Source organism: Pleurodeles waltl, chromosome 8, assembly GCF_031143425.1.
Source record: "Pleurodeles waltl isolate 20211129_DDA chromosome 8, aPleWal1.hap1.20221129, whole genome shotgun sequence".
NCBI classification, from domain to species: Eukaryota; Metazoa; Chordata; class Amphibia; order Caudata; family Salamandridae; genus Pleurodeles; species Pleurodeles waltl.
The window spans coordinates 469,114,355-469,141,119 of NC_090447.1; the positions used below are offsets into that span (position 1 = coordinate 469,114,355).

Below are 26,765 nucleotides of genomic sequence, written 5' to 3' on the forward strand. Positions count from 1 at the left end.
CCCTGGAGTTGGGGACATAGCCTTGAGCATGAAGTCGGTCACACCTCTCTCCTCCCAAGCCGGCTAGTGAATTGGCACATCAAGCTGGTGAGCTTCAAAGGTTACACCATCTCTGAAATGCATGAAGCCCATCCTCCCATGCAGTGAACAGTCCTTCCCTGGCCCCAGGCACATTTGCTCTCAGACAGGTGGGAAATTACCTATGCAAGGTAGTGTACATTCCCAGAAGGCTGACCACACCTCCGGGGTGAGCGGCCCGGTCTGTACACTAAATTTACTTTTCTGTCATGTTTAGGAGTGGCAGAATAGAGGATTCGGGGTAGGAAAGGTGATCCACCCCACCAGAAGATGTCACCTCAGGGGCAGATTAGCTTCAGGAGCTAGGTGCCTATTGGCCACTATCCTCCATACCCCTAACTACCCTAAATCTAGGATTTAAAGGACACCCCTGACGCCAGAACCTCAGATCTGAACAACTTACTTCGAAAAGGGACTAAGAGGAGACCAGTGTCGATGACAACAGGACTTTGCCCACAGCATTAAAGCAAAAGAGGGTTACTCTGTCCCAGTGGCAACAGACCTGGAACTGTGTGAACGACCCTCTTTCTTAGCTCAAACTCAGCACTCTTGACCCCTGTGTACACCAGAAGCACTCTCAGTCTCCCCTGGACTAGTGGCACTAGTGCCCAGAAAACTGCAGGTAAAAACACTCAGATCCAAACACCAGCTGGCCCAATAGGGGTGCCCGAATCCAGGTTGTCCAGTTCATTGTGGAAGTTGTTGTCTCACCTGCCCAGAAGTTCCAGGCTGGCACACCGCTCTCCTGGACCTCGTGAAGTTCCAGAAGCTTTTCGTGCTGCTTACTCTATCAAGGCTTGTTGGCCACCAGCCCGGTAACTGACCCCCTACACTCAATGCTGCATCAACAAGGAATAACATGCAAACTGCATCCGACCTCTGCAACCAGGCATCTACTTTGTTTTTGCATCTTGTTTCTTGCAACACAGTACAAGCAGTAAAATCAGCACCAACCGCAGCTCCCATCAGCAGCATGGACAGCTCTGAACCCAGACTCCACGAGCTAGGTAAATTTGAACTGACTGTCGAGGCCTGCACAAACTTACCCTGGCAAGGGATCCATGTAAATCAACCTCGAAGTGATTGATTGTCACTAGTGTTTTTTCTTATTGACCAAAATGTTATGTTTATCATGTATTATTTTGTCCTGATTTCATGTTGCTTTTAAAATCTATAACTATGATTATTAGTATGCTATTCCATTCATTTTGGTGTCTAAATTAAGATAAGAATACACTCTATTTTTATAAATTGGTGTCAGATTTCTACCAAGCCTTGTCAATTACTTAGAGTCCAAGTTGATACTCTGAAGTGCTTAACACATGTTCCTCTAGTAAAGCCTGACACCTTTTGCTACTCTACCAGGACTGAGCTAAGGATTTATTAGTGTGAAACCGAGGACCACCTTTTGGGTATTGTGACAGTATTACATGTTCAGACTCTGCAGACATACCACATAATGATCCACTTCCCTACATTACCTTCTAACCTTTTGTGAGAATGAGATCTTAAACCAGGAACCTGAAAGATTTGGCAGATGCTATGTTAACAAAAGAACTTGGTCGGTTTGGGGGAATATGGTTCTAATAAATTCAAGACACTGCTATTCATACTGCAATAATGAGGGTACCCATGCCCAGCTTCATAACAAAACCTACAGAGGTAATACACCCAACTGTAGAAGAATGATTCAAAACAATTTCTTATAAACTGAAATAACTTCAGAGTGTAAGAGGCTGGCCCTCTATGTAGCGTGCAAAGCTAGGCACACTGTCCAGGTGGACCAGGCAACCACATGTTTGTTTACAGGGGTAAAAACTAGATCACCTATTGCTCTACTTTTCAAGGTGGCTTGGTAGAGCAGTTAGGCCAGTCTTGGAGAACTGCAAAGCATTTGTTTTACTCAAAGCATCAATCTTGCAACACTCAAAAGAATAACTCAATACTTATTTATAAAAATACTTTAGATGTGTATGTTATTCTTAAGACCAAGATTATCAAAATTGGTAACGTAGTTTTTGAGATATGAATTTTTGAAGTTTAATAAAAAAAGTATTTTTGTGCGTAATTACTCACCATAGGAATCAATGGAAAGTCACCTTTAAACATTCCTGAGGGAGGGGGTGTTAGCACCATCACCCAGGAAGGGCATTGTTCCACAAACCAGAGGGATGGATCTCTCCCCCAAGGTTTGTAGTTTGGGTGTCTGGAGATCGCAGGCTTGATAGGACCAGTCAGAAACCATGCCAGGGTAGTTAGCTTTTGCAGGGGACACCTCTAAGGTGACCTCTGGGTACATTTAGGGATAAATCCAATACTGGTACCAGTTTGGATTTATCAGTCTGAGTTGTTTGATACAAAATAACCCAGGGTTCCGAATGGCCATCATGTAGCTGGGAAACTAGTGTTGTTCACTGTCCTGCACATGTATTAAATTGGCTGCTCTGTTCACTCACTATCTCTTAGGTTTTCCAAGGAAACAGTGGGGGCATATTGCTCAGCCAGCTATAACCTCACATATGCTATGTTGCATCCTGCCCTGGGGCTGAAAGGCCTGCCAGAGGGGTGTTTTATCCATACTGTATGCAGTGTATGATGGACGGGGCACACACGTAGTGTGCCATGTCAAGTTTGTGTTTTAGTTTTGCACTAGGGCACTCAGCCTGCAATGGCACAGCTGGTTGTATCTGGATGCATGGCTCTAGAGGGTTTTACATTCAGTGCTGCTGCCATCCAGGTCCTACCCTTTAGTACCCCATGCCCTGGGTACCTAAGTACCTTTTACTAGGAACTTATAGTGGTAGCTAAGGGTGTATCCAACTGTGCCAATGCATCACAACAGTTTTAGGGAAAGAGCTCTGGCCCAGGAAACCTGGGGTTCTGGGCACTATAATTTCTAGGCTACATCATACATCAAGCAAAAAGTGGGGTGCTAAGCATGTCTAAAAGAGGCCTTTTCTCACACAGACAAAATCGATAAAAGGTCAGATATTCATGTACTAGCCAGAGGAAATAAATTAAGTTCCCATATTTTCTGAGAGTGACATTGTCTTATTTTCTCCAAAGTTCCTGTAATTATCTGGCACATGCACATTCCAACCCCATTTTGTAAGTTAACTATCATAATACTTACCCTGCCTCCTAAGCTTTGGATACAGTGGAATTTTTCAATATGTCATCTCCTGAAATCTTCGTGATAAATTGTTGGTCATCTTTGCCACAGGCAAATCTCACAAGATAATTGACACATATTTTTTCTGTGAGATCAAAAATGTCTGGGATCTTCTGTCAGAGATCCTTCATAAGAATTTTGCATCACTAGACTATGACTGTAATAAACTGGGTTTTTGGTTGACTGGGGTGTGAGCCCTGGTCAAGTAGCAACATCAATCCATGTCAGGTTAAGGCACAGACAAACTCCAAATTATCATGTGCTCAACCCCCTTAGTAACTTGGCACAGGCATAATGTTGTGCAAGGGTTTTCAACCCAGTGCTTGGTCCTGGGGAGTGCCATTTTAGCTATAGTATTATAAACGTTTGTTAGGCGAAGATATTTATTACCTGTTGTTTAAACATATGGGGCTTGACTTAGATTTTGGCAGCACCACTCTCTCTTCTGCCTCTTTCCAGCCCAACAACTTTTGTTCTCCCTCCCGTGGACTGTGCACCTCTTGCAGCTCTATCATATATTTCCCCTACTTTTTGTAACTATTTTGAATGCCTTCAGTCCCTTGCTTCATCCTGTCCTCACAATTACTGGATGACATGAGCTATTCCAGGCGGCCAGAGCTCCGAGCTCCTGAAATCCTCTAAGAACTTTCTTGTCCTACATCTGATGCTCATGAAATCTAGTTCAGTGCATCATCTAGGCCCCTGTCACAACTTCTGTTTAGGCAAAATTGTGAAGAGCCCCACGCTTCTCTGATCCAGTTTAAGAGACGACCAATTGTTTACCTTGTATGTTGTGTGAATGTCTCTCTCCTTGCCCTTGATAGGAAGCAGCATTAATTGTAAGTTGATGTTCGGTTGCCGTTCTAGTGAACAGCGAAAAACTGGAAAGCATCTGTAAATATGGCATGTGGGAAATGTCACCTTAACGCCACATTTGCGTCAAAATAAATGTCACAAATGTGGTGCAAGGTGGCACTAGAGGCAGATGAATATCTCCCTAAATGTGAAAACAGTGCTTAGAAGTCAATAGCACTAAAAGGTTACTTGAAGTCACGCTAGACCAAGTAAATCTAAAGGTCAGGCAGATCCTGATACAGAGCAGGCTGATTACAAGACTCAAGCAGAGCCCACTGAAACAGTACCTTAGATGGAGCAAAGCGCCCACGTTGAGAACACGAGGTGTTGGTTTCGATCCATGCAGTCAGGGAGCTGCGTTGTCATCGAGCCTCGCAGTCAGGTCCCGTATCTGAGTCGAACTCCATTGAAATGAACGTGATGCATCATCGTTGAGCCGTGCAGGTACCCTGGACTTTCCTCCATCCTCACCCCAGCCCATTGCAGGTTAAAATAATGTAACAAAGCTAAATAAAATATATCTAGTTTAAAGTGCACAGCAGCTGGTCTAGTTTGCTAAACAAACCTTTAGGCATGGCTTTTCATGGCCTTGTAGATATGGAATAAGGCAAGGCAGTGCAAGTCACTTTGTTGCCTTACTTTGCATCGTAGAGGTGTTCCATGGGTGCTGCAGTGGGTTTTCACACAAAACAACCATAGATTTGGATGTATTCCCAGATTTACAAGAGTTTATAAACCTGGGAATGCGTCAAACGTCCACGCCTCCTTAGAGGAGGCGTAAGGGAGGCGCAACAAGAAACTTATTTTTCCTCATTCTGCAGTACTCATAGTAAGAGGAAATCGCCTCCAGTGATTGTTTGTGTACAGGAAGGCTTACCTTCCTGCATAAAAATCAATCATTCCTAAAATGCAGACAGCCTTGCACCATGGCGGAAGGGTGCCGACATTGGTGCATGGCAGCCAATTGTGCACCAGCAAAGGAGCAAAGGACAAGAATGCACCATGTCTCATAGATATGACACATTCCTGGCCTTTTCTTTTGACACAAGGCAGTTCAGCAAGAATTCTTGCAATGCTGCCGTGGCACAAAAACCTTGTAAATGAGGCCCTCAGGACTCATTTACAAGGTCCCTTGTGCCACTGGAACATCACTTTTACTGACATTCCGGCAGTGCACACTATAAATACAAGGCCTCATAAAGCCACTCTGTGTGGCTTTTCATGGCCTTGTAGATATGGAATAGGGCAGTGCAGGGCAAGTCGCTGTGTTGCCTCACACTGCAAGAGGTAGACGTGCCATGTAAACCTGGGAATGCATCAGAAGCCTATGCCTCCATAAGGGAGGTGTAAGGGAGGCGCAACAAGGAGAAAGAACATTATTTATTCTCATTATGTCCTCTTACTAAGCATACCTAGAAAAAGAAAAATGCCTCCATTGATTGTTTTGTGCAGGAACGTGTCCCTTTGTGCACAAAAACAAATGTGCCAACAACAGAGACACCCTTGTACCATGGTACAAGGGTGCCTGCATTGGCGCTAGGCACCAATTTGTGCGCTGGTGCAGACAGAAAGAACAGAAATGCTCTGTATGTCATTAATGCAGTGCATTCCTGCCCTTTCCTTTCGACGCAGCACTGCTCTGCCCCCAAAAAATAGTAAATGAGGCCATCTGTTAAGAGATCACTTTCATTGAAAGCCTGATTTTTTTTTTTGTAACACTATGACCGTCATTCCGACCCTGGTGGTATAGAGACCGCCAGGGCCGGGGTGGCAGTCAGACTGCAACATTTTGGCCGTGGCAGTTCGGCCACGATCGGACCGCCAGCACCGCCAGTTTCCCTCCACTGGATGGACTGGCAGTGCTGGCAGTCCTAATCCACCAGGGCAATGCTGCATGCAGCACTGCCCTGGGGATTACAACCCCCCCTCTCCGCCAGCTTTTAAATGGTGGTTTTACCGCCATGTAAAAACTGGCAAAGATGGTGTGCAGGGGGCCCCATGGGGGCCCCTGTACTGCACTTGCCATGGGCAGTGCAGGTGTCCCCATCGACAGCCCTGTTGTGCTTTTCACTGTCAGCTACGCAGACAGTGAAAAGCGTGACGGGTGCTTTTGCACTTTACGCACCGCAACATTCCCGGCGGCTCCTTTATGAGCTGCGCCAATGTTGTGGGCTGTTACCCACTGGGCCAGCGGGCAAAACACCATTTCTGCCTGATGACCCAGTGAGGAACCTGTAACTGGACCCGCGGGAAGGTGGCCGCACTGGTGGCAACCTGACCGTGGGAGTTTGGCCCCCTATATGTGCAGAAAATTTTAAAATTATATTAAAAATGCATGAAATTAGTTGAAGGCATACTGAAAAAGTGACAACCTAACCTATGGAAAGGAAGTGGAGAGTATTGGTCCCATTAATAACATGGAAAAAAATCTTCAATAGAACAATTGTGAACAGGGTTTTCAATGCTCACATGCTTCATGCATGCCTACAATAGGAGACTGAAAGCTAACAACATTTTCTGTCACCGTGTGCAAAACATGTACACCAAACTTTCATGTAACCAAATATTCATGTTAATAAATTAGCATATATGCAAATCTAGACGTGACTAAGGCCCTCATTATGAACACGGCGGTCGAAACCTCTGTGTTCATGCTGGCGGTCAAACTACTGACCACCAGCGTCCCCAGATCGCCACCTGCCGCATAAAGAACATTCCGGTGGGCCAGCGGGCGGAAACATTGTTTCCGCCCGTCGGCCCACAGGAATGCCTGGCTGGAACATTGACGGCAGCTCCACATGGAGCCGCCGCCAATGCCTCTGTGCGGAGGGTGCAGAGGCCTGTGCAATGGGGCACTGCAGTGGGGCCCCTGCACTGCCCATGCCAAGTGCATGAGCAGTGCAGGGGCCCCCAGGGGTGCCCCAGTGCACCCCTTCTGTCAGCCTTTCCCTGGCAGGGAAACCCGCCGTGGAAAGGCTGGTGGCTGAGGAATCATTATCCGAGGGGCAGCACCGCTGCCCTGTCGGATAATGATTCCGACCGCCGCCAGGCTGCATGACGGAGGCAGCCTGGCAGTGAGTGAAGGCTGCCGATGGCGGTCCTCATGGGGTTCTTTATGTGGCGGTGTGGCCCGCCATGCCAGCTGGCAGGTTTACCCACCACCGCCGGCATGCTGGGCCACACCGCAAAGTACATAATGACCACCTAAATCTGCTCATGGATAAAAGGTAAATAGGTAAATCATTAAACAGCAACCAGTAGTACCATTTCTAGTTGTAGTTATGTCATTATAAAACCTAATAAACTTCAATCAAAGGTCAAACAATGTGGCAAAAAATGCAAGTAAACAAAAAGGTGAAATAAACTGTACCCAACTACATGTCTTGCAACAACCCTTATTTATGAAGCAAGTTGACAGAGAACATCAAAGAAATACATTCAACTATAAGTAGAATACATTCTGAGGCGCTATTTGACCTATTTTTTACTTGCATTTTTAGAATGTTTGGATACTTAATGTTATTGAACTCTTAGAACAGTTTACTGCCCTAAACCAATGCTTGTTCTCCCAACAGTAAAACATAGCAGCCACTGCAAGCATTCAATAATACAATTAATTTAAAAATTCTTAAAAATAAATCTACTTTTATTTAAAAATATATATCAACTTTTTCTTGTTTTTAGAAACAGAACATTAGTTTGTTTTTGAGTCCAGGTGAATCTTTTACAACTTGTGTTTTTAAAGACAAGGGGTGCTTAAGAAACTGGAATGAGGTAATACCACTTCACTCCATGGTAAACCTATTCTTTTAGCTCGAACAAAAATCTGGTGCTAATTCTAAACATTCAGATTTTGAAAGCAAGCAGAAACACAGTGCCCACATGCAACCTCTCTTTTTAATTTTCAGTTTTAATACAGTAACAACAAAATATGTAGAAAGTGCAAGTCTGCCCTTGTAGGTGTGCAAATCAGCTTGCTGGTTCCGTTTGTGAACTGTGATTCATCACTTTACCACTTGGAATTTTGGCCACAATCATGTTATGCATTTGTTGATTTATTCACTGTGGAAAGCAATGTAGCTTGATTGAAAGTTGCAATGTACCGTTTTCTAGGCTTTGCTGGCAACAAATATCTCATTTTCTTCCAAAAAGTTGAATTTAGGGGTGCAGACTCTCCTCCCTTCCATTTAATTCGGCTACTGGATTTTAAAAGAAGCAATGATTCAGGTAGGGATTTCAAATCACTTTGCAGGTTGTATTCAATTAAAATCACCTTCATCTTTCTTTCCACCAGTGACTTGTACAGTCCCCTTTCAAGTTCATACATGGCATTGTCAGATAAATACTTCTTGCTCAATATTATTATAAGTCTTCTGCTTTTGTCGATGCAAGTATTGATTTCATCCACAATGGCTGAAAAACAAACACTTCTGTTAATATCAGGGTGAAGTAAAAAAACAGTATCAAGAAACAATTTGGTGATTTATTTGGGATTTCTAAAGTGAAAACCCACATAGTTTCCCTTTCATACACATGGTGTCATTGGCTGTTTTACTTAGTATTAGAATATTCATACAAATAGAAGAATAACTTAACGAGGTAAATCTTACAATCATACTTTCAAAAGTATATTAAAATACAAGGCTTACAAGTTTACAATATTACTGCAAAGAAATCTACTTCTGTCATCTACACGCTCCGTTTGTGAAATGTTTCCCTTACTTTTTGCACAAAATGGACAACTGATAACTTGCTAGAATCTGGGACATTTGTATTCTGGCCTGGTTATTATTCAGGCTTTTAAAGAAGCTATCTAACGATTAATAACCATTTACAAAGTGGATTGAGTCATTTACAGAGATGGGAGCTGTTGAGAAGGAGAAGTACTTGGCAGCAGTGTTAGAGGGGCTTTAGCACCAGTGCCGAATAATTGCTCTATTATTTTAGAGCATAGGGGGATTTGAGATACCGGGCATTAGTTGGAAGGAGAGGACTGGTTGACAGTTATTTTTTCCAAATGTACTAGTAATATGGACTGTTAGAAAGTGGATTATTGGTAAGGGCAGGTAAGTGCCTACACTAGCAGTAGGGCACTAACACCCATTAGGTTCAGTTAGGTCTCAATAAATTAACCCTAGCTCAAAACTTGGTAGCTTGGCAACAAGCGACAAGGCTCAAATTAGGAGACACAGTGTAAAGCATTTGAGTACCACAAAACAGTTATTAAATAAAATGCAGGAAAAGAGTTCAAAATTCCAACACTGATTTGTATAAATAGGACATATTTTTAGCTTTAAAATGACACCAAAATGAATAAAATCAGATAAGGTGAACCGGGGATATGAATTTTTAAATAATTTTTGGTTTTTAGCGCATAGAAATGAATAGTGTCAATCTCGTCATCTGGTCGCACCTCGACTGGGGCAAAGTCAAAGTTTAAGGCAGACCGCGCATGGAGCCCTGCTCAGCTACAGCAAGCGGAAGGCCTCAGTCAAATGTTTAACTTCGGACTTTGTTGTTTTCTTGAAGATTTTCTTCAGCGGGATAAAGTCCCCTGTCTGATTCAACCTCCCTAAAGCCTTTCCTCGGATACGTGTCGCGGGAGCCCTCAGTGAAAAATTCTGTGTTCAGCCTTACATGATTTTTCAAATTGAAAATCCTTTGACGAGGCCGAACCTGAATCTTGATCCGACGTCCCTAGAGCCCTCTTCGGACACACTGCCTAGGAGGTCCCTGTCACCTTTCTACTTTCAGACTTAGTCACTTTTTATGAGATTTTTTTCAGTGGGATGAACCTGCAAGTCAGGCCGGGTCATGATTGGGACATGCCGGCTAGAGTTGCCGAGGTGGGTTGGTCTCTCTATTGAGCTTTTTCCAAAAAGTTCTCCAATGTTCTACAAAATTCAGGATCTTCTTCCAGAAGGTCTTTTAAGGTTCTTTTGGAGTCCACAGCTCACACCCATAAGCTCCGAGTTGCTCCTTGAGGGTGTGGACTACAACTCCCAGAGTGCACCTGGCTCAAACTCCAAAACGGCCACTGGACAGTGGTCAGTTGGTCAGTTTCTTCAGGATTTGATGCAGGGGACTCTGGTTAGCAATTTTTCACCTGTAGCAAACAGGGAGTCCCTCCTTGAACCAGTTGAAGCCAGGCAAAGTCCTTCTTGTGGTGAATCCCAAGTGTGCAGCTGGTGCAGTCCTTCTGAGTGCAGGGTCCAGGTGCAGGCCAGGGGTCCAGCAGGGCAGTCCTTCTTCTCCTTAAGTTCCTTCTTCTTGAAAGTTGGTGGGGATCTGAGGTGTGGGGGCAGGTCTGCCAGTTTTATTCTTGCTCCTGGGTGAAAAGCAGGGGGGCCCTGGTTCTCCAATCAGGTACAGGGTCGTCCCCCTGTGATGACCACTTCCTGGGAAGTGTGGCAAAAATCCATCCCAAAAGGCAACAGTCTCTAAAAATCCAACATGGCTGAATCTGATTTTTGGAGGTTACATCTGGCTGAGCCCACCCACTGGTGTGGCTAAAAATCATAAACACACCCCTCTCCTGCCCTCTCCTAATCTAATCAAGGGGGCACCTAGCTGTCTGGGGTTGCAGGATGTGGGGGTGTTGCTGGGTGCTCCAGATGTCCTTCTCTGCCTTTGAAGACCAGTTTGGCAGCCCTCCCCCTTCCTGCCTCACCATCTGCTGAGGGGAGATTCTCTCCCCCAAGCACATTCCTTTGTGTGAAGCCAGGCCACTTCACACCTCATCAAAGTAGCCAGCCAGAAGCTGCTGCAGGCTGGCCAATCAGAGCACAGCAGCAAAAACAATGCAGAGCTGAAATTGGCAACTTTTTAGGTAAAGTCTAAACTTTTTACCTGAACAAGTTATATTAAATCCAACAACTGGAAGTTACATGGCACCCAGCCCTAGGGGCACATAGGGCACACCTTAGGGGTGACTTATATGTAAAAATAAGGTAGTTTAAGACTTTGGAAGTACCTTTAATTCCAAAGTCGAATTTGCATATAACTTTAATTTAAAATCAGCCAGCAAGGCAGGCTTGCTTTTAAAATGACACTGGGCACCTCAGCAGTGCACCTAGGTGTGCACCACCTATGCTGTGGTCCCTAAACCTACATGCCCTACCATATACTAGGGACTTATAGGTAGGTTAACTTAGCCAATTATAATTAGCCTAATTTGCATATCCATTTTACACAGAGCACAGGCCCTGGGACTGGTTAGCAGTACCCAGGGCACAGCCAAGAGTCAGTAACCACCAGTACCTATCCAAAAAGAGTGGGGGTGATCAGGCAAAAAAGCAGGACTTTCCTACAATAGTAAAATACAGCTGTGAATTTTTATTGGGATTGACAGCAGTTTTGTTTTTTTAATACAAAACGTTCTCACCCACGGTCTGTGCCATATCATGTGCTCTATTGATTCATTTTATCGAGTTACGATTTCAAAGGAACAGATGCATTGTGTTTATGAGCGGAGCAAAAGCAGAAATCTAGTGTCCTTGTAGTAACTTGTAACATAATACCTGATGGGTTGTGAGATCCATGGACACGCAATAAGGTTACATTGCCAAATATCTCACCATGTACTAAGCTATGACTAGCAATGATTATGAATTGTTTGAATCTCAATCTGAAATTGAATTCACATAGAGTACATCGGTGTAAAACCACAGTAAAATGAGATGGCATGTGTTGTTTCTTATTCACAGGGGAAACACAGATGCACACCGAATCAGACAGAGTCGAACTTGCTTTCCAGGCTTGGATTGCCAGAATAAACAAGCTGGCAATTATTTTGACATCAGATATTGAAGTAGACATCAAGAAGTGATAGTTTATGGCAATCTTAACAGTGTCACAGAGGAGTTTGGGAACTGATCCCCCAGGTTAATATTCTAACACCAATCCAACACAAAGTGTTTAGGTGGGATACAAAATCGACTGAAAGTTGCAATTTGCATTGGATTGTAGCCAAAGTAACAACAAGTTGTATAATGCTCTGCTGTGCACTACTTTGTGTCAAGGGAGTGATTTGTAGACAGGGATTTGCACAAAAACCCTGCTTCTCCTCGAAGCAGGTGTCTCCTCGTTTTCCCAATTTACATAGATTCTGCATTGTATTGCACACATACAAAGTGGGAACATCGTTAAAGCATAGCTTTTATACAGGAAGGGAGTCTTTTCAGTACAAAAACTATGCTTCAGATAACGCAAACTCTCTTGCACTATAGAGCAAAGGTGTCCGCATTGGTGCATGTCAGCCTAAAGTGTGTCAGGACAGGGAGAGAGGAAAACAGTGCCACATCTTAGTACATATGTTGCTGCACAGCTCTCTCCCATTCACAAATGCAGTGCAGCAACGTTACTTGTTGCCCTGTGTTGCAGGACTTCTTTGTAATTATGGGCCTGGTTAGTTAAAGGAAGACGTTCACATTGTGGGTGAAAATGACAGTGGGTGCTTTGTCCTGCATTGTGAACATGAGGGAGGTGGGTGAAGTGTCATATAAAGTAAAGGTGAAAAAGCTACTTGAAGTATTGTGGAGGTCTTCTTGCAGACATCAAGCAAAACGGTATCCTTTAAGCTAGTTCTAAACAAGATTTTTGTAAGTTTATTCTTGCACTGTTAAAACTGATTAAATTAACCTTCAATAAATTATGCTTTAATTCTGAACATTACCATTGCCATACTTAGGATGTCCTATATACTCCAGGATATCAGAGGAGCGCAGATGTTCCTATAGATCAATAGACAAAAATGGTCCCATCTTTGACCCTGAGAATTACTGCCCGATTTCACTCTGGACTGTCTGGGAAAAAATCTACAAGGTGGGCTGAGAAACAGGGGGTCTTAATGAAAGCTCAGACTGGGTTCAGTAAGGAAATGGCAACAGCAGACCAAGTCTTCAAGGTGCAACACATAGGGGGTCATTCCAACCCTGGCGGTCGGTGTTAAAGCGGCGGCCAACCCGCCAACAGGCAGGCGGTCAAAAAAATTGAATTCTGACCCTGGCGGAAACCGCCAACAGAGACCGCCACTTTAACACTCCAACCGCCACGGCAGGACAAACAAACAGCGCGGCGGTCACCGCCAACAGACAGGCGGGAGACAATGTACCGCCCACCCTATCACAACCCACCAATATGCCACCTTTTTCGGGGCAGTAGCCCCGCTGATAAAAACACGGCGGAAACAGACATTACGAACGGAAAACGCTCACCTCTACACACTCCACGAGGAATCTGGACAGCATGGAACCCGAACTACACATCCTACCAGCTATTGTATTCCTGCTCCTCTACCAGGAGCACGAACGCTGGCACAGAAGACGACGGTGAGTACTGCACCTACGACACAGGGGAGGGGGGAGGCAAAAAATTACGGGGACACACATATGCGACACACCCACCCTCACCCACAAATACATACACATCAATGCAGAGCAACAACTCAGAGTGACACCACCAAACCCCCCGGAAGAATGCAAAGACAAAAAAAAATGATCATGAAATTTGAAGTATATTGTACGGCTTAGTAAAAAAATATATCAAAAATCTATAACTATATATACATATGTAAATTGTCCAGTCCAAATTGGGTATCAGCCATTGTTACTGGGCCAATGGGCCTAAACACATGGGCAAAGCCCACACGATACCCGGCTCCAATGGAGAGAACACTGCAGGGGCATCAGATAGCAAAACTACAGGCACCTCAGGGGGAAGGGAAGGGGGGGCACCTCAGCCAGATGAGTCCACGACGCCAGATCCACGAGGGGCCTCCATGGCCACTGTTCAATCCTGGGGAGTGCAAAGCCACAGTCTCTCAAGTCTCTACAGTGGGTGGGTTGCCCACTGTCCAATCCTGGGGAGTGCAAAGCCACAGTCTCACAAGTCTCTACAGTGGGTGGATTGCCCACTGTACCATCCTGGGGAGTGCAAAGCCACAGTCTCACAAGTGGATTACAGACTCTACTGGTTCTGGAGGAGGCATGGTGCCCAGAGTGCTTCGTGCAGCCCTGCCCGACACAGATGCGGGCCTGCCCCTTCTGCCAATGGGCCAGCGGTGCTTGAGACAGCGGTGCCCAGCGGAGCGGTGCATGAGTTGAAGGGCCCAGCGGAGCGGTGCTTGAGACGGCGGTGCCCAGCGGAGCAGTGCATGAGTTGAAGGGCCCAGCGGAGCGGTGCTTGAGATGAAGGGCCCAGCAGAGCGGTGCTTGAGATGAAGGGCCCAGCGGAGCGGTGCTTGAGATGAAGGGCCCAGTGGAGCGGTGCTTGAGATGAAGGGCCCAGCGGAGCGGTGCTTGAGGTGAAGGGCCCAGCGGAGCGGTGCTTGAGACGGCGGTGCCCAGCGGAACGGTGCTTGAGGTGAAGGGCCCAGCGGAGCGGTGCTTGAGATGAAGGGCCCAGCGGAGCGGTGCTTGAGATGAAGAGCCCAGCGGAGCGGTGCTTGAGGCGGCGGTGCCCTGTTCAGCGGTTCTTGACTTGAAGGGCCCTGTTCAGCGGTTCTTGACTTGAATGACCCCGTTCAGCGGTGCTTGAGATGGCGGTGCCCTGTTCAGCGGTTCTTGAGATGGCGGTACCCTGTTCAGCGGTTCTTGAGATGGCGGTGCCCTGTTCAGCAGTGCTTGAGATGGCGGTGCCCTGTTCAGCGGTGCTTGAGATGGCGGTGCCCTGTTCAGCGGTTCTTGACTTGAAGGGCCCTGTTCAGCGGTTCTTGACTTGAATGGCCCTGTTCAGCGGTTCTTGACTGAGATGGCGGTGCCCTGTTCAGCAGTTCTTGAGATGGCGGTGCCCTGTTCAGCGGTGCTTGAGATGGCGGTGCCCTGTTCAGCGGTTCTTGAGATGGCGGTGCCCTGTTCAGCGGTGCTTGCCTTGGCAGTCCTTGCCATGTTCAGCGTTGCTTGAGTTGGCGCTCCTTCATTGCCCAGCTGGGTTGTGGCTGGCGCTCCTTCATTGCCCAGCTGTGCAGCTGGGCTGGGGCTGGAGGGGCCCTCCTGTGCAGCTGGCCTGGGGCTGGCGGGCCCTCCTGTGCAGCTGGGCTGGGGCTGGTGGGGCCCTCCTGTGCAGCTGGGCTGGGGCTGGTGGGGTCCTCCTGGGCAGCTCGCCTGCTGCCGGACTTGTCGGGCGTGCTGCCCTTGCCACCCTTCCCTGCTCGGCTGTGGCCCTTTCCTCCTTTTGGCGGTGTGCCAGGTGGCACCCCACTCCCTGACGGCACCAGGGTAGTGCTCTCGGAGCTAGATGTCTTTGGCCTCTCGCGCCGGGCACTGGCTTTCTTGTTTTTTTTTGCAGGGGGTGGGCTGGCCGTCTCTTTACTCCTAGGCGAAGTAACTGGGCTTGAAGGTGGTGGAGTCCAAAATCCTTGGACTACTGTTTTTGTAGGTCCAGGTTTTGTGGTGGCTGAGGTGCTGATTGGAGCCTTATGAGATGGAGGGGGTGGGTCAGTTGATGGAAAGAGGTCAAGGTTGGAAAGGAAAAGCAATTTAGTAAGACAGAGACGGGTAGTTGTAGTTGGTATGGGAGTGGAGGAAAAGGAGGTGGTTGTAGGAGGTGTCACTTTAGGTGTTTTGGGTGCAGGTGCAGGTACTGGAGGCTGTCGTGTGGTGGATGGCTGTTGGGTGGGTGGCTGCCTGCGTTTGTGTGGTTTGGAAGAGGGGGTGACAGACACACTGGGAGAGGACACAGGAGACGTGTAAATGGTAGTGGGGTGGTGACTGCACGTGTGCGGAGTGTTCTGGTGGGTGTGCTGGTGATGGACGTAGTGGCTGAAGATGTTGTGCATGCTAGTGTGAGTAGAGACGTCACAGGGAGGGAGGAGGGAGACAAGGAGGAGGGGGACACAGAGGAGGCAGTGGCTGTTGGCATGTCTGCATGTGGATGTTGCTTGTGTGAACGCTTGTGTGATGTGTGGTGCTTATGTCTGGATGAGCTGCCCTTGGGTGTTGAGGTGTGTGCAGGCTGGTCTATAGGTGTGTCTGGGATAGGCAGAGGTACAGGGAAGTGGGACTGGGTTGAGGAAGTTGAGGAGGGAGGCAGGAGACAGGGACAATGGCTGCCGTCAGTGCTGAGGCCAGAAAGTTGAACGATCGCTGATGGGCAGCCTGACCCGAATGAATGCCCTCCAGGTATGCATTACTCCGGTGCACCTCCCTTTCTACACCCTGGATGGCATTCAAAAGGGTAGACTGCCCAACAATGAGCGTCCTGAGGAGGTCAATGACCTCCTCACTGAGGGCAGCAGGGGTAACTGGGGCTGGGCCTGAGGTGCCTGGGGCGAAGGAGATGCCCACCTTCCTGGGTGAGCGGGCACAGGGCGAAGGCTGAGGGGCTGCGGGGAGGGCGGAGCTGGTGCGCTGGGTGGCGGCTGTACCTGTTGTTGCGGTGGGCACGGATGCTGCCGCCACCACAAGGGAGCTCCCTTCCGAGGACGTGTCTGTGTCGCTGGTGTCACCATGTGTCCCCGCTGTGGAGCTCCCCTCGCCCTCCGTCTCACTGGTGAAATCAGAGTCAGTTGCATGGCCCTCCATGGCCATGTGAGATGCAGCTCCCTCGTGCTCCGATGCCACTTCTCCTCCGCCTGATAATGCTAATGCACACATGAACAGGAAGACCACAAAAAAAGAGGGGGGGGGTGGAGAAACAAAGACATGTTGAGTGCATTCATTGGCGACACCGTTGGCGGAGAGGACAGACACAGAAGCCCCCTGGACTACGCTGCGCACTTGGGGTACACTACTCAATCCGTGGGACATGGCCTACAAGCCTATGGACGACAACTCCACACATAGGTGACACAGGGCCATGAATAGCTGTATTAGGCAACCTACAGAGGTGGGGGGCGGGGGTACAGGGCCATGCCTAACGGAGGGGCCTAGCCTACAGAAATCGCCCTGGCCTAGGGATACCCACAGCCCTCCTCCCCCACCCAGACACCTCCAATGTGCCCAAAATCAGCAGAATGTGCTTGTACTCACCCCCTTGTGTCTGCTGTGATGTCCTCACGCGCCCATCCAAATCGGGGTAGGCCACCTCCAGGATCCGGGACATCAGGGGGGTCAAAGTACGACTGGCACCCCTCCTACGTTGGGAGGCCATCCCCAGCAGAGCCTCCGCGGTCTTCCTGCTCCCGTGGCGGATGTCCTCCCACCTCTTCCGGCAGTGGGTGCCCCGTCTGTTGTGGACCCCCAGGGTCCGGACGTCCTTGGCGGTGGCACACCAAATGTCGATTTTCTGATGGGCGCTGACCTATGTGACATGTGCAGGGGGAGAAAAAAAACTAAAATCACCTTCTGCATGCTCGATGAGAGTGGCCCCCCATCCCCACCCTTGCCATGTGGCACATGCTCTCATCTGTCGTTTGATGCATGCCTCATTCGCTCCCCTCCCCCCCATCTTTCATTCACCCCACTCAACCCAGGCATTGGCCACAAAGCATGGTCCCAGTGTACTTACCTGTTGGTCTGGAGGACCGTAGAGTAGCGCATACTGGGGGAGGACCCCATCCACGAGTTTCTCCAATTCTTCAGAAGTGAAGGCAGGGGCCCTTTCCCCAGTCGCAGCAGCCATTGTCTCTTCCAGACCGAGGTCACAGCAGCACTTACAGTATAGGTCCTCTCCTGTGGATGATCAGGTATCAAGTGATTAAGTAGATAGAAAATGGCGGTCACGCCCGAGGCGGTGCATACCGCGCCGGTGAGTACCGCGACCGCCGCACACATCGTCATTGGCTCCTGAAACCCATAGGGTTCAATGTTAACCAATGCAGCTTTGCGCCGCGGTCTTCGACCGCCTACCGCCACGGTGTGCCACGCCAGCGCATTGACCTCACATCCCACTGTCGCACTTCACAGGTCAGGCAGCCGCCATTTCAAGGGCCCACATATCTTAATTTCTGCTGTGTCACACATACATAGGCCTTGCATCAACATTCAAACAAGCCATTCTGTGCTCCATGTTGTCCTTCCTAGGCACCGTCCGCTGGGACTTGCGAGGGATGGAGGAATCTTCCCGTGTACAGACCGCTGGTGGACCTGTCGACAATGGAAGAAAGACATGTCATACTGACATACAGGCTTGACCGAGCCACTATACGGGAACTGTGTGCCCAGCTGGAGCCAGACCTGATGTCACCCATCCGCCAACCCACAGGGATCCCCCCTCTAGTGCAGGTTCTGTCAGTACTAAATTTTTTGGCAAGTGGGTCATTTCAAACAACAGTGGCCATTTCATCTGGGATGTCTCAGCCTATGTTTTCCAAGGTGTTGTCCAGAGTGTTGTCTGCCCTGATGAAATACATGCGGAGCTAATTCGTTTTCCCTGAGGTGGTGGATTTGCCTACAGTGAAGGGTGATATCTATGCCCTTGGACATATTCCCAACATCATTGGTGCCATTGATGGGACACATGTGGCTTTGGTCCCCCCCAGCACGAGTGAACAGGTGTACAGGAACAGAAAAAGTTATCATTCCATGAATGTCCAGGTGGTCTGTTTGGCTGACCAGTACATCTCCCATGTAAATGCCAAGTTCCCTGGGTCAGCGCATGACGCGTACATCATGCGAAATAGCAGCATCCCTTACGTGATGGAACAACTTCAGAGACACCGTGTGTGGCTAATCGGTGACTCTGGTTACCCCAACCTGTCGTGGCTACTGACCCCAGTGAGGAATCCCAGGACAAGGGCAGAGGAACGGAACAATGAGGCCCATGGGCGTACTAGGAGGGTGATCGAGCGGACCTTCGGCCTCCTGAAGGCCAGGTTTAGGTGCCTCCATATGACAGGTGGATCCCTAATGTACTCACCAAAGAAGGTGTGTCATATCATCGTGGCCTGCTGTATGTTTCACAACCTGGCTTTGCGACGCCAGGTGCCTTTCCTGCAGGAGGATGGTCCAGATAGTGGTGTTGTGGCAGCTGTGGAGCCTGCAGAGAGTGAAGAGGAGGAAGACGAAGAGGACGACACAGACAACAGGGACACAGTAATACAGCAGTATTTTCAACGACACACAGGTAAGAATCAACACCGGCATTTTACATTTACTTACAGTCTCCTGCCTCTCTACTGTCTGAGATTCCCCCCAGTGTATGTTAACTGAGTTGTGACTTTCCCTTCCAATTTCAGAGATGTGGGCCCCACAGCGTGACCTCTGCTTTGTTTCCCCATGGACTACAGCTGTGTGACAGTGGTATGTTGTCATCACAATGTAACTGGACTTTTTGGCACAGTTATGTCCAATACATTTGTTCAAAAATACAGGCAGACTCCAGATCATTTTTGTGCAATAAGTGTGTTTATTGGAGTGCTCAATTTTGGGAAATGGTTGTAAATCGGTGATGGGTGATGGTGGAGAGATGTCCATGGCAGAGTCCAGATTTTCAGTCTCACAGGTGCATTGTCCATATGCCTGTGGAAGGTTGAGCAGGGGCAGTTTAAGATTGGACAGGGCGACAATCTGGGACTGTGGGATGACAATCAGGGGGTATCCTTTCCTGGCGGGGGTCTTGGCATCCTACTCTGTCTTCTTTCTAGATCTCAGGCCCCGCTTGCAGGGTGGTTCTCCTTCTGCAGGGGGTAGGGTTCTGGTGGCCTGTTGTTCTTGTGTCGGGGCCTCCTGTCACTAGCGCCGGCGGAGGTGGTAGGCAGTTCTTGGTCCTTGCTAGTGACAGGGGCCCTTTGTGGTGCCACATGGTCTTGCAATGTGGTGACAATCTGGTTGAGAGCCACAACGATGGTGCCCATTGCGGAACTGATGTTTTTGAGTTCTTCCCTGAGCCCCATAAACTGTTCCTCCTGCAGTACCTGAATCTCCTGGAACCTGGCCAGGACCGTGGCCATTGTCTCCTGGGAGGGGTGGTATGCTCCCATGATGGAGGAGAGGGCCTCGTGGAGAGTGGGTTCCCTGGGCCTGTCCCCCCCCTGTCGCACAGCAGCCCTCCCAGTTCCCCTGTTTCCCTGGGCCTCCGTCCCCTGGACCGTGTGCCCACTACCACTGCCCCCAGGTCCCTGTTGTAGTTGGGGTGGTGGGTTGACCTGGGTGCCCTCTAGTGGTGGACACACCGCTGATTGACGTGTCCTGGAGACAGAGGCATGGGCCCGCTGGGTGGGTGCTGTGCTGGTGTTCCCAGAGGGGGGTTGGTCTGCTGTGGCCTGTGGCTGTGTGAGGGGAACCGACTGTCCCGAGGTCCCCGATGGGCCGGGCTGGTCATCTGGGTCCAGGGAGACAGAGCTGCTGTCATCACTGTGGGCCTCTTCTGGGGGTGGGATGGACATTTCTGGACCCTCCTGGGCGGTTTTGTGGCGTTCGGGTCCTGCAGGGGTATAAGGGTATGGTTATTGCTTCTGTGTGTGCCATAGCGTGCAATGGGTGGGTGCCCGTGTACCCCAGTGCTGGCATTCCCTTGTGGGGGCTGTTGTGACGGTGGTTTGTGGGGGGGATGGGTATGTGCAGTGGGCATGCTTAGGTGATGGGTGTCCATGCTTTGTGGTGGCATGCAGGGCTTGGTGTTGGGATGGGTAGGTTGTGATGGTGAGACATTAGCAAGGAGGATGTGTGATGGGGTGGGGGGGAGGGTGGGGGTATGAGTTGGCATGCTGGTGGGTGGGGGGGATGAAGTAGTTGAGATTGGACTTACCAGAGTCCATTCCTCCGCCTACTCCTGCGAGGCCCTCAGGATGCAGGATCGCCAAGACCTGTTCCTCCCATGTTGTAAATTCTGGGGGTTGAGGTGGGGGTCCGCCGCCAGTCTTCTGCACCACGATGTTGTGCCTGGATACCATGGAACGCACCTTCCCCCGTAGGTCGTTCCACCGCTTCCTGATGTCGGCCCGATTTCGTGGATGCTGTCCCACAGCGTTGACCCTGTCCACTATTCTTTGCCATAGCTCCATCTTCCTGGCAATGGAGGTGTGCTGCATCTGTGTCCCGAAGAGCTGGGGCTCTACCCAAACTATTTCCTCCACCATGACCCTGAGTTAAGCGTCTGAAAACCTGGGGTGTCTTTGGGGTGCCATGGGGTGATGTGGATGAGGTGTAGGGTGGTGTTTGCGGTGATGAGTGGGGTGAGTGTGGTGGTGTGTGGTGTTTTGTGCGTGGATGTTGTGTGGGTGATGGTGTAGTGTGACTCTGTGTGATGGTGTTCTCTATTCTGTGCTGTCTCTCTCTGGCCTTCGTCTCTGATTTGTGGTTGTAGGGGTTTGTGGGTGATGTGGGTGTGTGTTTTATATTGTATTGGGTGTGTGGGAGTGTTGTTTGTATGTGTATCAGGTGTGTGTATTTCAAATTGTCCAATGTGGCTGTGTTTTGTAAGAGTGTGTGTATTTTGACCGCGGCGGTGTGTACCGCCAATGGAATACCGCGGTTGAAAGACCGCTGCGTGGATTCGTGGGTCGGAATGGCAAGGGCGTATTTCTGTTGGCGTGACGGTGGAGGTTTGGTCATCGCCAGTTTTTCACTGGCCGTTGGTGTGGCAGACTTTTGTGGATGTCGGGTTTTGGGCGGTTTTCCTCTTGCGGGTCAGAATGACCATGGCGGTTTACCGCGGCGGTGTTATGGCGGTCTTCTGACCGGCGGTAAGCGCCTTTTACCTCTGAGGTTGGAATGACCCCCATAATCATGAAATCTGTCCGTCTTCCTACTTAGGCAACCTATTTAGCTTCCTCAGCTTTAAAAAGTGATCTGAATGCGGGTGATAGTCTGAATTGATTAATTGGATGCAGGCTTGGTTGAGATAGTTCGGTTGTTACTTCTTGATAGAGTTTTCGTTGATATAGACAGGAAGTTTAAAAAAAAATATAAAGGGTGTCCACCGAGATTGTAATTCAGCACTCCTTTTCTCTAGCATTTTCATCAAATGTTTTGATGTCGCCTTATAGGCTTTTCAGTACAATGCTCCTAGATTGTATCTCAACCAAGTTGTACTATTATTACATGCTACTGTTTAATGCGCGTGCACAAAAACAGCCTCTGCCATCTTCTAGCAGAGATCAAACATTCTGAATCCAAATTACTTACTAACCGACATGTAGTGTCCTGCAGGACACGCAAGTGCCCTTCTGCACTAAGCAACTGTGCGTGAGTGGACACTGACCCAACCATCCCACAGTCAAAGAATCCAGACTGCAGCTGCACATTGTTCGTGCCCAGCAGTAGCTGGTTAAACAATGGGTTTGGCAAGAGATGCCTGGTTGCTCCCAGCTGCCCCTGTCCACTGCTGTCCTGCTGATAGCCTCTCGAGGCTCAGAGACCTAGTAGGTGTCTTGAGTGTTTTTGTTTTATTGTTACATGTTGGAGTTGTTTTTATTTTTAATAAAGTCTGGATGGAATGTAGTGTCCTGCTGGACACACATGTGCCCTTCAGCATGTAGTAGTTTACCAGCCACTCGCCAAGGATTGTTCTCTACACCCACCTCACACCCATCCAACAAAGGCATCACCAGTCAGGTGACCCTGCCAATAAAGGAGCCTGAGTGCATGTGCTCATGGCCAGTTCTGTAACTCCCAAAGCAGTGTCTATGTAATTCTTTATGCTGCATGTGGGTCTAAGGTCCAGGACATAACAATGGCGATGAGGGGTCTGACCCCACATGCTATGCCATCTTGTGCCTCAATTGCCATGAAGGAGGAGGATACATCTCCATTGTCACTGCGCACTACTGCCTGCAAGGGGAAGTGGTCACATTGCCCCTAGAAGAGGGTGACCCTGTCCCTGCATAATGAGGAAACAGATCCTCCAGCACTCACCGTACATGCTGCTGCCCATCTGCAGTGAGACTCTGAAAGACGGCCAGTGCAGGAAACACCAAGCAACGCTAAGCCCTGGCCCCCCCAAGGTGAGAGAGGGCCATCAGTAGAGCTGCAGTGAGCAAGTGCAGAATATCAGCAATGTATTAGGTGCCAGTTGGAGCTCACATAATGATCTGATCAGTGTGAGAAGACAGCACTTTTTACAGTATGCAAGGAGGAAAAGAGTCTGCCTGTCTCCTGCGATAGCCAAGCAGCATTAGCTGGCAAGCACAGAGGGTACCCCAGCACAGGGCAGAGAGGCCACATCTACCCTGATTCACTCTCAACCCAGCAATGGCATGAGCATCAGAAAACATCGGCTGTCCTTCCGCCCCAACATGGAGTGACCCTCTCCATGTACACCTGAGGTATCTGCGTGGGCGAGAAGACAGCACCTGCTTTAAGTGCCAACCCTCTCGCTGTTCACCTGCCAGTGGAGAAGAAAAGTGACGGTCTCCTGCAGCAACCACTGCATGGCTGGAGCGACACCCTCAAACAACAGGTACCGCATAGACAGTCTCAGCCCATTTGCAGTAACTGACTGTATCACTCACGGCAAGCAGACTATGAGCCTATGAGGCATGGCATGCCTCCAGCATCCATCTTTCCTGCAACTGCTGCAGTGGCCACACCATGAGGTGCCGGGGACAGCAGGCATGCAAAAGCCAACCGTGCTCTAGAAAACAAAAATAGTGACAGTGTGAGAGCATGCTGCTCATCAGAAGGCATTTCGAGGAGATGGTTGAACCTTTACTTTCTCATGCTGAAGGCCCCACGGCCACCAATACTCCCGACACAGGCCAGACCCCTCTTGGCGTTTAGACCTTTTCTGAAGGCAAGTCTCTAACCCAGTATGGTGTGCACCTGCAGGGCTACCTAGTGGCGGCTCATTACATTGCAGCAGGAGTCGGCAGCAACTTTTATCCTTGAAGCACCCCAAGGGGGGGCTAAGACTGTAAAAAGAAATTCTTTGCCAAAGAGCCTATGGTGCCCCGGACTGTGACCTAAGCTGAGCAGTGGCATTAAAGGACAGTAAGAAAAGCTGTTATGTAGCCATTTTAGCTATAGTTTTATAAACGTTATTTTAGCAAACTAGGCCTGCCGCTGTGCACTTTAACCTATTATGGGCTATTTTGCCACTAGATCTTCAATCATATTAAGTAAGTAACCTTAAAGGGGAAGCAGTTGCACTAGCAGTGCACATGCCGCTCCGGGACGTTCCTGCACAGGATCAAGAACGTGAGCTCCCAAAGATTATTGCAGAGACCTACTGAAGTATTGGTCAAGATAGTCTGGGGGCCAGATCCATAAAACCACAATTCCAGGGTAAATCTAATAAAGATTCTACCAAGCTGCTGGAATAAAAAAAAAAAAAAATCTAAGAAAGAAAGGGGAGAATCTCCATGTACTGAGACCCCACAGAATAGTCATAACTTCAGAAATAGAGATAATATTAAGACGCCTGACAGATATCAATATACTGATACACGCCAATCTCGTTCCTTTCAGGACTCAGAGGCAGTGAGATAGGTGGGCGGTCAGAGCGAAGAACTGAGTACATGAAGCCGAGACAGAAGTTTCTATTAAAAAAAAAGAGAAACGTCCACAAAACACAGTTTACAAACAAAAAAGTGCCAGCAGTTGCGATTTGTCATGCCTCTCAAGAAGATGGCTCTATTGAAGAACAAGAAGTGGGCGCTAGCTCTGCTAGATAGCACAGCAGAGTTCAGAATAGTTCACCGGAATCTTCAAGAGCATCTGAAGGTGAAAGCAACCGATGACTTCTTACAAGTTGAAACTGCAGCCATGCGAGTCTCCACGCCTGATAGGGTGTACAAAGTAACGTTACAGTTAGAAGGAGACATTGAACATATGATTTACACAATCTTTTGGGACCTCGTTGTAAACATTTATGATATTCTACTGGCCGAAAAGGATTGGACACCCACCTGAATTTGTCTGTACTTGCCCATATGGAGAAGAGGTTATCAAACCTTCTTTCTCGCCTCTTGTTCCCGATGAGCTTGCAGAATCCTACGCCATTGATTGGGCATTGGCACAGGCACATGCGTTATATTGTAACCACGTAGAGTGGGATAAAGATTACCCCTATTATGCAATTCCAATAAAAAATCAACCCCAACCTCAACCACAGTATCCAATAAAACATGATGCTAAATCACCCATGAGGGAAATCCTAACACAACTAAAGTACCAGGGCGTAAACGAACCCTGTGTCTCACCAATGAATAATCCTTTATTCCCTGTAGCTAAACCAGACCATTCATACAGAATAGTCTTAGACTATAGACACTTAAACAGTCATACACGCACATATGCTATACAAAACTCTCATAGCACAGCACTTATGAACAACATAGTGTGCAAAAAATACAAAACAACACTGGATATTTTCAGTGGTTTCTTCTGCCAAAATATAGCACCTTAAAGTAGAGACTTAACAAGTTTCAGTGTACTAGGCTCACAGAGAAAATTCTGTTGTTTACCACAGGGGTATTATAACAGTCCAGGACTATTCATGGCTTGTGTAAATTATTGACCCCGAAGCATTGTCCTATGTAGATGACATCTACCTCATGGACGATGAATTACTGCAACATCTAAGATGGGTAGCCCGCATTTTTGTGGGATTTGCCTAATTCAGTTATACATTAATTTTTTTAAAAAAATAGCCGTCCTTAGCATCCTGTTTCTGGGATACAAACTATCAAGTGAAGGAAAGAGCCTAGCGCCGCAATTCTTGGAAAAATGCGCACAGTTACAACCTCCAAATTCCATTAAAAACTCCAATATCTTTTGGGTTTCCTATATTTTGGCAGAATTTACATTCCAGATTACGCATCACACATAAAACCCTTATATGACTTAATACGTCCTGACTTTTCCAATACATTTTAAACAGTCGAACACACGCATTCTCAGAGCTTTGCAAACAGACATGCTTGAGCACAACACTTACACACAAGGGGTAATAAAAAACACCTGGTCATCAAAGTGATTGCTGGTGCCGTTGGTTTCACCTATGTAACATTCAATGAGGGTGAGGCAATCCCAACTGCATACAAATCACATCTGTATTCAACAGCAGAACAATGCTTTGCTCCCACTAAGAAAATTCTCACAGCTGTTCAGATGGCTGTCATTAAAGAAAGATCACTGGCCCCGGGGAAACGCATTATTGTCGTATCTCCAATCCCAGCCCTCAAGGCTGTTACAAAAGCCAGGGTTCCAATGCTAAAGCATGACATCCACGATGGATCCAATGGACAACGACTCTGACAGCCACTGATGTAGACTATGGCCCTCATTACAACCCTGGCGGTCGGTGTTAAAGCGGCGGTAATACAGCCAACAGGCCGGCGGAAAAAAAATGGAACTACGACCATTGCGGAAACCGCCAACATAGACAGCCACTTTAACACTCCGACCACCACGGCGGTAGAAACAAACACCGCGACGGTAACCGCCAACAGTTAGGCTGAGGACAAAGTACCGCCCACTGTATTTCAACACGCCTATTCACCACATCTCGACACCCAACGAGGAACCAGGACGCCATGGAGCCCTAACTACAGGTGTTACCAATGCTGCTCTTCCTCCTGCTCTATCAGGAGCAGGACAGACGCCGTCAACGACCACGGTGAGTACTGCTCCTACAACACGGGGGGAGGGAAAAGAGAGTGACACACACACACAACACCTATACCCCCACTCACACCCTCACCCACAACACCATACACACAAATACATGCAGCAACATTGCATATACACCCCCTCACCCCCCGGAAGAACACAAGGACGAAATTAAATTATTGTAACGATTATAATCATGAAAAATCAGATAGTCAAAATTCAAAATTCAG

General features: G+C 48.3%; 1 protein-coding gene across 1 annotated transcript in view; it reads right to left on the reverse strand.

Moving 5' to 3' along the window:
* Positions 1-7,600: 7,600 nt before the first annotated feature.
* The window catches only part of LOC138250053 (interleukin-18 receptor 1-like), a 462,391-nt gene continuing 443,226 nt past the window's right edge, over positions 7,601-26,765 (reverse strand). The window contains exon 7 of the mRNA XM_069204433.1: positions 7,601-8,518. Coding sequence (XP_069060534.1) covers positions 8,145-8,518 — 374 coding nt within the window. The 3' untranslated portion in view covers positions 7,601-8,144. The remainder of the gene's footprint in view (positions 8,519-26,765) is intronic.